This window comes from Micromys minutus, assembly GCF_963924665.1.
Source record: "Micromys minutus genome assembly, chromosome: 2".
In the NCBI taxonomy this organism is placed as follows: Eukaryota; Metazoa; Chordata; class Mammalia; order Rodentia; family Muridae; genus Micromys; species Micromys minutus.
Window position 1 is genome coordinate 18753868 of NC_137971.1, and position 13720 is coordinate 18767587.

The following is a 13720-nucleotide window of genomic DNA, read 5'->3' on the forward strand; positions in this document are numbered from 1 at the left end:
ACAAATAATTGTGAGCTGTCATGGGGATGCTGGGAATTGAACCTAGGTCCTTTGGAAGAGCAACCAGTGCTTTTAACTGCTTGAACCATCTTTCCAGCCCCAAAGACTTCTTTTTTTAACCAGGTAAAATATACCACTTGAACTGTTTTAAGAGAACAGTTCAACTGCTTTTGTCTAGTCAAAGTGTTCTATAATCATTGCTACATCTAAAAGTTCAATAGTTTAAAAAGTTATGTGCAGCCGAGAACCAAAGGGGGTGAGCACTAGCTCCTGAAAATTGTCTTCTGAGCTGCACATGTGCACCGCACCACAGTCACCCCCAACACAAAAAGAATTTCAGGAACATTTTCTGGTGCACCCAAGCACCTCTTGGTCCTGGAAACCTGATTGAGGCAATGAGAGAATGAAGAAAGGACAGCTATGCAGATGCCTTCAGGGTATCAAATACCCCTTCAGTATTTATAGTGCTGAGAGAGGGAGAGCCAGTCTCTGTGGGAGGTCTCTGCAGGGAGCAATGTCAGGCTGTAACCAGCTGCTCTCATGCTTTTTGTGCACTGTGTCAACATTCACACACAGACTGGAGGGAGGCTTTGCCAATTCCCATGGGTCTGAGGGCTGGCCTTTGTCAATAATTTGCATTCACTCAGAGCATCCTCAGCTCCCAACAGTTTTTATCACACTAAAAACTAAGAGCAAAGAAGTAGTCATTATTTAGAAGGTATAGGAAGGAGGCATCATAATGGAAAGGCATGTCTGAGGTGGAGTAATCAGAGCTAGAATAAGATACTAACTAAACTTAACCACCATGCAAAAGCTTTCTTAGAATATTGACTAGCATTTGCCAGGCTAGTAGCCATTTTCCTGGTTTATATTCAATATGTAGTGATAGCTTTATTGTATCTCTATTTTTGAAATACTTTTATTCAAAATCTGGTCCCTGTGAAAGCTCTAAAAACTCAGGTCTCCCCTAGGGGTGTTCACTAACCCCCTGGAATGTGCGGAGTTACATGTACACAGATGCTTTGCTGTAGTGGTCAGCCATCTTCAATTTGATGCATTCTGAATACTGAAGAAGTAGCTTTCAGTTTAAAATCTGAGGGAACCTCTTGAGTGGGACTTGGCTGGTAGGGGGTCCTACATTGGTTTGTTTGTCCTGTGAGCCAGCCTTGTCACCCCTACCCCCACTGTACAGCCTGCTCATTTTCCCCCTGGGCTCCTTTCTCAGGCATTCGAGCAGCAACTGGGCCTTCCACATCCGGGCACAAGTAGAGCTAAGAGTACCTGATGGCTAAATTGGTGCCAGTCACGAGCTATGAACCCTCACTAGAGCTCCACTTTCCTCCATCTGGTTAGATTTCTTACTCTAGTACCAGACTGAGCCTCTGCCCAGCTCAGCTCAGTGTTCCTATAAGCCCAGCAGACTTAGGTGAGCTGGAGGTGTAGGACAGTGTTCTGAAATCTTTCCTGCTTTTCCCTTTTGTTGACAGGTTAAGGTTCTGCATTTAGAGATGTCTAGGTCAAGAACCCTGAACAGACTTTGGAAGTGATTTCCATACCTTCATTAGGTAAAGCTTCATCCATGATAACCCAGTCCTTCCAAGATAGCCCGTTACTCTTTGCTTTCATCTTGAAAATGTAGAAGGAGCTTCTAATAGATCTGTTACTTATGTGGTGTTTATATTGCTAAACTATATGTTGACCAGATAGGAAGGTGTGAAAGGATACGTAGTAAGAAGATTCTCCTCCATCCCACAGTGACTGTATTCTCTGGCATGATCTTTGCTATTACTGTGACTTAGCCTCAGTTGAAGCAGTAGGGGAAAGATCTGACGTAAGTGATTTCAAAGAACAAGTTTGTCCAGAAATTGTAAAGCCAAAGATAAAACTATAAAAACACTGTATTGTGCCCATAAATTTATTTCTCAAGGAGGCTATCAATTCTGAAAATAATTTATGGAACTGGAAAGGTAACTCAATTGTTAATGCCTTTGGCTTACGAGCATTAAGACCTGAGTTCAGATCCCCAGAACCCACATGAAAGGCAGAGAATGGTGGCACATGCTTGCACTCTTAGAGATGGAGTGATCAGAGGGAGAAACAGGTCCATTCCTGGAGTTGGCTAGCTAGCCAGCCTACAGCATGAAGTTTCAGGTCAGTGAAAGGCCCTGTCTCAAAAGACAAAAGGTGCCTGAGGAACCACAGCTGAGATTGGCCGCAACCTGTACATCCATCACACATCTTCACACATACACCCCCACACAAATATGAGCACACATACACACTTGTATAAAAAACAACTCATAACCAAGGAGTAATTGTAAATAAAAGAACTAGTTGCCCACTGTCAGAGAAATTACAAATTGAAGGGACAAGTGAACGCTGGGTTAGACCTCAAATATTTTTGTTTTTCTTTTTTTTCTCTCTCATTTCTCCTCCTTCGGTTTTTTGAGACAGAGTTTCTCTGTGTAGCTCTGGCTGTCCTGAAGCTCATTCTGTAGACCAGGCTGGCTTCCAACACAGAGATCTGCCACCTCTGCCTCCTGAGTGCTTGGATTAAAGTGTGTTGGCACTACACCCTACCAGATTTTTTTAAACATATATGTGTATATGTGAACTATTTTAATGCCTGGTGCCCAAGAGGTCAAAAGAGCATATCAGATCCCATGGAACTACAGTTAGAGCCACAAACCAACATGTGTACAACCGGATCCTCTAGAAGAGCAGCCGGTGCTCTTCACCGCTGAGCCATCTATCACTCCAGCCCTTGAGCCTTAGAGACTTTCATATCATTTTATATTTAGTTTGACATACATAGATACAGAAATAGTAACAGATGTTTGTGTAACGTGGATTGTTACACACACGTACCTATTTCCCAGCTCTTTCAACTGAGAGAATCTAGAAAGAGTATCATTGTAATAGCAGACCCAGGTCACGGTTGGTTGGTTGGTTGTTTGGTTAGTTTAATTTTGAGATAGTATCTTACTATGTAGCTCTGACTGTCTTCCTATATAAAGCATCTGCCTTCCACTTCACAAGGAAAAGCTCAGTGGGGGTTGGGTGTAGTAGTACTTTCCTTTAATCCTAGCACCCAGGACACAGCCAGATAGATCTATGTGAGTTTGAGACCAACCTGATCTCAATAGTGAGTTCCTGGACAGTCAAAGTTAAATTGTGAGATACTGTCTCAAAAAATTAAAAATAAAAAAGTAAATTAAACAAACAAAACCAGCAAGTTGGCTCAGCAGGTCTAACCCACAGACCTGAATTCCATTCCCAGAGCCTACATTGTAGAAGAGAACTGTCTCCTAAAGGTTATCCTCTGACCCCCACTTGCATGCTATGGTACAAATACACCTTCACACACACACACACACACACACACAAATAAACAGAACAACAACATGCTCAGGGATCAGAGATGGAGCAACAGGAACAATGAAAAAGACTTATTTGTTGGCTATTATTAAATTGGCTATTTATTGGATTGTAACTCAGTGTATGAATATATACTAGTCAATACTGATACAGTAATAACTAGACTCTCTTTGTAAAAGAAATTACAATAATTTAGGTAGATATTTCTTTCTCCAGAAGGTTGAGCTTAATCTCACTCAAGCTTAATCTTGCCCTCCCTGAATAGGACCTAACCATGGCTCCCTTTAAGAATGGGTACCTGAAAGGGAAAAGTAGCTCTACCTCATGCAGAGACTGGATAGACTTGGTCCAAGTGACTAAAGTGGAAGTGGCTCCCATGAAGCAGAAGTTCTGCGCGTACGTGTCCCTGGAACAGTATGTCATATGTCAAAAGAGTGACACACCTGTGTGAAGGACATTCTACCAAGTAATTCTTTTTATCAAGGTTGTGAAGAATAAGGAAAACTGAGAAACCTAAGGAGACTCAGGGCACTTGACACCAATTACGAAGTGATACATTGAATTCCATCTTAGAATTATGGCATTAGTGAGAAGACTGGTGAAACCTGAACAGTGTTTAGAGCTTAGGTGGTCATGTGCCGATGCTGACCTCCTAGTTTTAACAAATGTATATCTTTGATAAATGTACTATGTAGGATGATAAAGTAGGAAGACTGGGTGAAGGTTGTTCAGAAACTGCACTGTCTATGCAACTTTTTTGTTAATCTAAAATTATCCCAAGGCCAGGTGTGGTGGTAGGCTTTTAATCCTAACACTAATTATTATTTTAGTGTTGTGTGCACATGCTATAAGCATGGACTATATAATACTCTTCTGTGTTAAGATCATGTCCTATTTTCAGTGTACCTACAGTACACTGTAGCAGTCTTGTTTCACGTGTGAGCTCATATGAATAATGCTACAGGGGACATGGCATATGGCACTCACTCTTCAGATACTAATTCATTTCCTTTGGTGATTAACAGTGTTACAGCCTGGCTGTAGAGGCTTTTCCCTTTGAGGAGTCTCCATATTCTTTTCCATAGCACCTGTACTAGTTTACATTCTCACCGACGATGTTGTACACAGATTCCTGTTTCTGTATGTCCTTCCAGCCTTGTCACTTGTCTGTTTTGTAAGCACCATCCTGACAGGTGTGAAGCCAGGACTTCCAGTACCTTTTAAATGCACATTTTTGCTAAATTTGTACGTAGGTACTTTGTCTTGCTCTCCCTGTTCTACTGTTCTCTACCCCATATGTGGATATGCTGCCTGCTGGGTTATTCACTGTTAGGAATTGAGCTCAGGGCTCAGTGCATGCTGGGTCAGCACTCAGACATCTGAGCTACACATTCAGCGCTAGTTGTGTTTGTTTGACCTTTATGCCATGAGTCCCCATCCATCTTTTATGCTGTTTTATAGGCTATTGTGTGTATATACACAAAGGGTTTTTTATTTGATAATAACTCATTTGTACATAGCCAACTTATTCTTTTTTTTTTTTTTAAGACTTATTTTTATTTACATGAGTACACTATAGCTGTCTTCAGACACACCGGAAGAGGGCATCAGACCCCATTACAGATGATTGTGAGCCACCATGTGGCAGCTTCTTTCTTATCTAGGAGGGGATCTTATCCAGCAGTGTGTGGTCTCCTAGCACAGAGCATGGTGTAAACAGGAAATATTCAACCATTGAACCCTGTCTTAACTTTTTCATATTTCTTTTGTTTCTTCTAGATGTGAAATCTGGTGACTATACAGTATTACAAGTAGTAGAAGCCCTTGGGTAAGCAAGCACCTTTATTCTAGAATATTCTTCTAGTCTTGCCTAGGTACTTCTATGCATTACTCCCTCCCTAGAACTTGATTTCTTTCCTACCAGTTAAAAGCCTCTGGTCCACATCAGCACCTCAATCTAAGCTGGTCTTGGATTGTTTTTCTTAGAAAGGTACATCCTGTAATCCACATCAGGTTCTGACTCAGCCTGCAGGTTTGGGTAAAATGGGCGGCTACGGTCTTCCACTGTTGTCTGATTGGAACTCAAATTCCTCTTGTGCTTCTCTAGATCCACCTAATCCTTTAAGAGTCTAGTTGCCCCAGGTGACTCAGACATACTCCTGTCTTCCTGTCTGGAGAATGCTTGGGAGGATGACTGTGCCAGATCCCCTCTAGTCAAAGAAGCTTGGAACCTGGGGTTCTAAGAATCAGATTGGATACATGCCTATAATCTAGGGCTTGCTTTCCTCAAATCTTATACCTGATAGACCACTTAAGTTGACCAGTCTTATTAATAAGTTATTATTCAAAACAGATGTCTTCTGAAAAAGGGAAAACAAAACAAAACAAATTGAAAAATTTTTAAATTGCCACACTTTCACAGAACAAATTATTTAACTTTTCTGATTACCTTCTTATGGCCCTTCTTTTTGGTTTTCTTTTGGTTTGGTTTGGAGACAGGGTCTTTCTAGGTAGCCCTGAGTGTCCTGGAACTTACTCCATAGACCTCGAACTCAGAAATTCTGCTTCCTGAGTGCTGGGATTAAAGGTGTACTGCTACCACTCAGCAGTTTAATTATAGTTTTATTGAAAATGTAATTGACACAGGGCTGGAGATCCGGCTCAATAGTGAACACGGGCTGCTCTTCCAGAGGACCCCTAGGTTCAGTTCCCCATACTCTTAATAGCAGCTCACCACTGTAATTCCAGTCTCGGAATCTGGCACCCTCTTCCAGCTTCCATAGGAACCAGGCATGCATGTGGTACACATACATAGAGACAAAGCATGTATATTTGTGTGTGTGTGTGTGTGTGTGTGTGTGTGAGAGAGAGAGAGAGAGAGAGAGAGAGAGAGAGAGACACACACACAATTACATATTCGTACTGACACATACAGACAGATAGATCTGCCATATCAAAGCTCACTAAAGTATCTAATTTCCTACAGTCACCATTTGAAAATCTTTATTACTCCAAAGTGAAACTCCTGCTTCTCAGCACCTATTCCCTTAACCCTCTTCCTCCTAGGCCCTGGCAATCTATGAATTAACCCACTGTGGAAATTTCAGATACGTAGAGCCCCAGGCTGTGTGACCTTTGTGTCTGGTTTCTCTCACTGAGCACATACTTTATTTTTCCTGATGCTGTGATAAAATACTGACAAGAACAACTTAAGGGAGGAAGGGTTTATTTTGGCTCACAGCTCAAGAAATAAATACTATGTCAAAGAAAGCCTAGTGGATGGCGTTTGAGGCATAAATGAGGTCATATTGCATACAAAGTCGAGCAGGGGTCTCTCCATTCATACAGTGTAGGATCCTAGCCCACAAAATGTTTCCCACATACAGGGTTCGTCTTCTTAACTCAGTTTCATCAAGAATTAACAGGAATATATACTATAGATAACAACCAATGTTGACATTACAGCATGTTTCCAAGGTTTGTTGTGGTGTATCCCTTCTGCATTTCCTTGCTAAACATTCCATTGTACCAATGACCAGCTCTCTGTTTAACTATTCATGAGTTGTGATGAGCTTCTGCGTTCTTTCCACATTGTGCTATTATGAAAAATGCTTTTATGCACATTTATGTGTCTTGGCCCCTCTTGCAAATGCTGCAAATGCACAATATTCTACCTGGTAAGCAGAAGCATTTCTGAGTTCCTGTCCTCAGAATACAGGAGTGGTTTTATTTCTGTATCATTGTATGTTCCTTTATCTTTAAGGTTTAATTTAAAATTCTTGGGATCAGCTTTCCAGAAATCTACTTCCTGCTCAGGTTATGTATAAGTGTGGTCTCAGGAGAGCTATTCTGATTATAATCATCTTGTTGCTGCCATTCAGCTGCTCCCTTATGAGTTAAAGTGTTGCAGTTCGAGGGACTGTGCTGGTGTGCTCCTTTAATCCCAGCTGTCCGGGCAGAGTCAGGCAGATCTCTCTGAGTTCAAGGCTGGTCTGCAGAGCTAGTTTCAGGACAGGTGGGGCTACACAAGAAACCCGTTTTTGGAAAACAAACAAAAAACAAAACAAAAACTGCTGCAGTTAGTTGTTGTCAGTTAGGAGAGAACTTGTCAAACATGCACAAAGCCCTGAGTCCCCAGAACAACATAAAATCAGGTGGCCTGGCTTCTGTGATCCCAGCACTGGGGTTGGGGGCGGTGAACACTAAAGGATAAGTTCAGGGCTGTACTCAGTTACGGAGTTTGAGGCCAGCCTGGGCTTTATGACTCTGTCTCCGAAAGGGGGGACATTTTATTCCTTCCATTTATTAAAGGTTGAAAGCGTGTGTGGGCACACCACCTTTGACCTTGGTTGCTCAGCATTTCTTTTCTCTTAACAAGACTTTACAAATAGCCCAGTATAATTGGCTCACATCTATAATCCCAGCACTTTGGGAGTCTAAGGCAAGAGGATAGCAATGAGGTCAGTGCAGCCTAGACTACGCATGAAATCCTATCTCCAAGAAAGCAAAATGGAAAAGGTGCTGGGGGGGCGGCTTAGTTGGTAAAGTGAGTTCTATCCCAGCCCCCGTGTAAAAAGCCAGGTGTGGAAACACATTCATAACCCTGCTGTTGGATAGGCAGAGACAGACAGATCTGGCAGTTAGCCTAACCAGACAGTTCCAGACTGACCAATGAGAAGCCCTATTTCAATAAATGTAAGGTATACAACTCCTGAGGCATAACACCTAAAGTTGACTTTTGGCCCCCATGCTCATACCTACACATGTGTACCTGTGTACACATACATGTGTGTCTGCACACACAGACATTTTTATTTAACTTTTGAAAGTCTGCTGCCTTCCTTGATTAGAAGCTGCAAGCTGCCAGGCAACTCTGAAGCTGCATGGGTACCACTAAGCTCTGTTTCAGAGAAATGTGTCAAGAGAAAGCATGGTGCCATCAGGTGCCTAGAGGGAGATGCTGAAACAGGTTTCCATTGACTGTGGTGTCACATGAGCCTCTGTTGCTGCCAGATGAATCAGGGTAGGTTTGGGCTTCAGTCTTTTTTTTTTTTCCCCTTAGAGACAGGGTTTCCCTGTGTAGCCCTGGCTGTCCTGGAACTCACTCTATAGACCAGGCTAGCTTCAAACTTTAGAGATCTGCTGCCTCTGCTTCCTGAGTGCTAGAATGAAAGGAGTGCACCACCCCTGCCTATCTGGAACTTTGGTGTGTACTGGACATTAATGTTATTAGCTCAGGAACACCTTCATGGACTGGGTTTTTGGGGTGTTTGTTTGAACTTTTAAGAGGGTTTTGCTTTCTTTATTGTCTGGAAACAAAGTGTGACTAGTGACTAACTAAAGAATATTTTCATTATAATTTGAACTGGTTAATGACAGATGCCTTCTATCTTGCTATCTCCCAGGTCCTCTCTGGAGAATCCAGAACCCCGAACTCGGGCTCGAGGAATCCAGCTTTTGTCACAGGTGCTACTCCAGTGTCACTCCTTGCTCTTGGAGAAGGAAGGTACTTTCACCATAGTGGGGATATCTTTCCAAATCACTAAGCCATGGCCTACATAATGTTCACAGAGGAAAGGGTTATAACATCTATGCACAACTAATTCAGTGCCTTCATTCCTTATTGGCATACATGGCAGAGATGACTAAAATTCAGTGATAAGGTACAAGACACATGGATTCCAAATACAGTCTCTGATCTTTTTTTTTCTTCTTCTTCTTCTTCAGTGTATTTCAGTGTCTGCATCCTGTAAGCATATATAATACTTACTGCCTGGCCCTTTAAAGAAGGGTTGATAGGCCCTGTATTCAATCCCTAGCATTTAAAGAACTGAAAATGTGGAGGGCTCTTGTTGAGGCTCAGTGGGTACAAGCGTATGGTTCAAGCCTGGCAGCTAGAGCTTGATCCCTGGGACTACAGTAAAAGGAGAGAACAAGTTCCCAGAAGTTGTCCTTAGTTAGAACATCTCTAAAAAATAAGGAAGCAAGCAAGCAAGCTTAGTAGTGGTAGAGTTCTTAAAACTACTTTTAGCCTCCAGCACCAAAGCAAAAGAGGAAAAGTTCCATATCGTGTTTGTGGGGTCTATAACATGGCTCAGAGGTAGAGGTGCTTTAGCCAAAACCCTGAAACCCCGAGTTTTATGGCTGGCTCTTGGAGTTTTTCACATGCTACGTAACTAGAGTGTCTTAGGCAATGTTCTGTTGCTGTGAAGAGACACTAGGACCATGGCAATTCTTATTTTTAAAAAAGCATTAATTAGGGCTTACAGAGGTTAGCCCATTGTCGTCATGACGGGAGCACGATGGCATGCAGGCAGACATGGTTTTGGAGACATAGCTGAGAGTTGTACACCCAGATCCACAGACAATAGAGAAGGATACTTGACATGGCTTGGGTTTTTTTAAATACTTCCAGTGACTTGCTTCCTTCAGCAAGTCACACCTCTTAATCTCTGTCAAGTAGTGCCACTCCCTGATGATCAACATTCAAATGTATAAACCTTTGGGAGCCATCTTTATTCAAACCACTATATATACATAAAATAATGAAGTTAAAAAGACAGCAATTCTGAGAGTAAAACTGGGTTTCACTTTGAGTTTATATGAAAATGAATATTGAAAGACTTTCCTGTTGTAGGGAAAGTCAAAATGGGATGGCCTTAGGAGGCAGATAAAAATGGCTGGTGGGTCTTCTCCTGCTAAGTTAACACTGGATCTGGTTTGTTCAGTGGTCCACCTGATCCTGTTCTATGAGAACCGACTGAAGGACCATCATCTTGTGATCCCATCTGTCCTACAGGGCCTGAGGGCATTGGTAAGTCCTTTTCACTGCATGCCTGTGTTTGCAGAAGCCCTTGGACAGTTCTTTACGTGCCTTTTGGAGATGAACCTTCACATGCTGAAGGACAAAGGCAAAGAGAGGAGTAAATTACCATCAGCCAGATCTGCAGTTCTTACTCTGGAGGGTGAAGTCACCGTCACCCTTTACCTTTTAATATGCTTCACCTATAATTTACACTTTAAAAACAATAAGGAGCTGTGGAGAAATGCTTAGCTAAAGAAAGGTTCTCACTGTGAATGCTTCCTCAACGGGGATGTTGGGATGCCTAATTACCCAGTGAGACACATTGTAGAGTTGTATCTTAGAGACAGTTTTCTCATATCTTCCTTCCTCCTGCAGAGCCTGTCTGTGGCCCTGCCCCCAGGTCTGGCTGTCTCTGTGCTTAAAGCCATCTTCCAGGAGGTACACGTACAGGTGAGTGATAATAGTTGCTAGTCTTGGTCTAGTGACTTGTGTATACAGTATCCCTTTCACTGGGTAAGAGCAGAATGGTGACACTAGATCGGAACTGTCTTCTCAGCTGAAGAACCTAAGACATACATGAAGCAGGTCTAGGTTACTGGCATCACTGTTGTGCTGGGTCAGTAGCCAGGCCCTTTCTCTACAGTCCTCTTAACTGGATCTTATGCTGGCTTAGAGATTGTGAAGCTGGAAATGGTTGTAGTGTTTGAAGAATTCTTTGTTCTCTTTTTCCACTTACTTCATTTTTTTCTCCACTCTCAAGTCCTTGCTACAGGTGGACCGCCATACAGTCTTCAGTATCATCACTAACTTCATGCGATCACGAGAAGAAGGTGAGGAGTCTGAAAAATGAGTGATTGCTGTCCCCTCCCCCATCAGAAGGGTGGATTGTGCTCTAGGGGATAATGTGAAACGCCTCAGACTGAGGAATGATAAAGGCTTGGGGTACAAGGTTCTCCCAATGTAGGAAGGTTTTTAGTTCTTGACTTGAGTAAGTGCACATGAATGCACACAGAATTTCATGTATCTTCACTGAGTACTTGGATCTATGCAGGAAAGAAGAACAAGAGACATCAGGAAGACACCAGGCTTTCTGTCCTATGGGACAGCAGTGACCTTGTTCTCTCCTTTTCAGAGCTGAAGGGCCTAGGAGCTGACTTCACATTTGGCTTCATCCAGGTGATGGATGGAGAAAAGGATCCCCGTAATCTGTTGTTGGCTTTCCGCATCGTCCATGACCTCATCTCCAAGGACTACAGTCTGGGTTTGTTTTTATAGCAGTGAATTAGCTGGTTGAAGCTGCTCAGAGGTAATGAACTTAAGTCATTATTTCTTTATTCTTTCTCTGTTGCCACAGGACCTTTTGTGGAAGAGTTATTTGAAGTGACATCTTGTTATTTCCCTATTGATTTTACCCCTGTAAGTAGCACCTTCATTCTGCATCAGATACTCAAGAGTGTGCACATGTGGTGACATTGTTCTAGACAAGCAGACAATACAGTCAGTCCCTGGATTTACATTTTGTTTGCTTATTGTGCATGCATGTGCATGCGTGTGCAGTGTGGGTGTCTGAATATGGAATCAGGAGGAGGATGCATGTCTTTCTTTATACCTGTTCACTTATTCATGAGACCCTCCTGTCACCAGGGTCTGCCACTGAACTTGAAGCTCCCTGTTTTTAGATTGGCCACTGTCTGCACACTACCGTCCACTGCCTCAGGGCTGGGTTGCACACACTGTACTGGGGTCTGTGGCTCTGTCCTGTCACTTATCCCACCGAAGTCCTTATGGATTCATATTTTAGTAAACTGGAAAGTGGAGAGTCATCCAACACCAAAGGCAGGGTTCAGCTCAGCAGGTACTTGAGAGAGTACCTTGGCAGTGCACTTAGTACGAGGGGTACAGGGTTGTAAGCCATGGTCCCTGCCCTTGAAGGCTGCAGCATTGAGGTAACAATATAGATTAGATATCAAACTGAATGGGACTATAGTCATTCTGAAAGACAGTGTTTGGTGGAAACTACAGTTGGCAGGAACTGACCTAGCAGATAAGAGGACATTGGGTGGTTTCTGAGGGAAGTATAGGAGATGAATTTGTAGTTATGGAGGGCATCTAGGCTGATCCGGCAAATGAATACAACAGGATGTCACAGTTCCACATAGCGTACACAAGAAGTGTTTGCTCTGACTCTGGACCTTCTTCCCACTCTGCTCTCAGTACTTTTCTATGGTCAGATACCTGGGGTCTCCTACTATGGGATTAGGAACATGTAAAAAAATGAAAGCCTTTACTGCAGCTTGCCGAGTAATGCTTGAGAATGTGGACTCTGGCTGACTTTGAAGAGACACAGCTGTCTTTGCTAGACATCATTCAACAGCTTGTTTCAGTTGGCATCCTGCTAGACCTCTCTCCTGACATTGTTTCATAATCAATAACCGTCATTACAATTCAGAAGAACCTTATACCTTAGAAATGTTGAAAGACTGGTTTAGCGGATGGATGGATGGATGGATGGATGGATGGATGGATGGATGGATGGATGGATGGATGGATGGATGGGTGGGCGGGCGGGCGGGCGGGCGGACAGACAGACAAGGATGTATGTGTGTATGGGGAGTGGGTGTGTGTTTGTTTGTAAGGTAATAGGGCTAGCTAGATAGTAAAAGTGCTGGCTGCACAAGGGAGTTCTATTACTGGTGTTGTTTTGAGATAAGCTCTCACTATGTGTGACCTTGAACTTGTAGCAAGCTTCAGTCCCTAAGGGTTGTAGTAATAAGCTGTACCACTACGCCTGGCCTCCCAAACATCTCCTGACACACACCCTGTGTCACTCTTAGATAGGAAAGTTTAAATTTTATTATCATCATCATTATCATTATTGACTTTTCTTCGTTTTGTGTTCTGTTTTTAGTTCATGGGTAGGTATATCTTTCAAATACAATGTTACTTTAAAATTTTTTAAGGATTTTAAAAAAATTTATGGTATATGTTTGAGTGCAGGTATATGGTATAGTTTATGTGTGCAGGTGCCTACAGATGCCAGAATAGGGTGTCAATTCCCTGGAGCTGCAATGACAGGTCCTTATGAGCATCCCAACATGAGCGCTAGGAACCAAACTCGGGCTCGTTGTTCAAGCACTATGTGCCCTAATCCATTGAGCCATCTCTCCAGCCCTTAAGTCTTCTTTGTTTACATTTGTGTTACTGCTCACACTGGGAGGTGTGAACAAAGGTCTGCTCACTCCAGAGAGGGAACTGTCCACAGACCACAGTATGGACACCACAATCTGAATTGGTGAAACAGTTTTATTGAGGTTCTAGTGGGAATATGAGTGAAGAGTTATTTACAGGAACAGAAATGACTCAAAGACACCTCACAATTAAAACTTGGTGCATACTGCCCAGTCTGGTGCAACTCAGTAGGCTGGTGAGTGCGCTGTTCAGATGCCTCTGCTGGCCTGAACCTCTTTAGGAAGCTCAGCTGGTCTTTCTTCCAGGCTGCTTGGCTTCTCGGAGAGTGTCTTAACAATTTTCTGCCTA

General features: G+C 42.8%; 1 protein-coding gene across 4 annotated transcripts in view; it reads left to right on the forward strand.

Moving 5' to 3' along the window:
* MMS19 (MMS19 homolog, cytosolic iron-sulfur assembly component) overlaps positions 1 to 13720 on the forward strand; it is a 33214-nt gene that overhangs the window by 6237 nt on the left and 13257 nt on the right. For 3 of the 4 annotated variants that reach the window (XM_080911615.1, XM_080911618.1, XM_080911616.1), the window contains exons 2-8: positions 5158 to 5206; positions 8784 to 8884; positions 10107 to 10192; positions 10559 to 10633; positions 10944 to 11013; positions 11316 to 11444; positions 11538 to 11599. In XM_080911615.1, the coding sequence (XP_080767741.1) occupies positions 5158 to 5206; positions 8784 to 8884; positions 10107 to 10192; positions 10559 to 10633; positions 10944 to 11013; positions 11316 to 11444; positions 11538 to 11599 (572 nt within the window). The remainder of the gene's footprint in view (positions 1 to 5157; positions 5207 to 8783; positions 8885 to 10106; positions 10193 to 10558; positions 10634 to 10943; positions 11014 to 11315; positions 11445 to 11537; positions 11600 to 13720) is intronic. The other variant, XM_080911617.1, reaches the window with a different exon arrangement.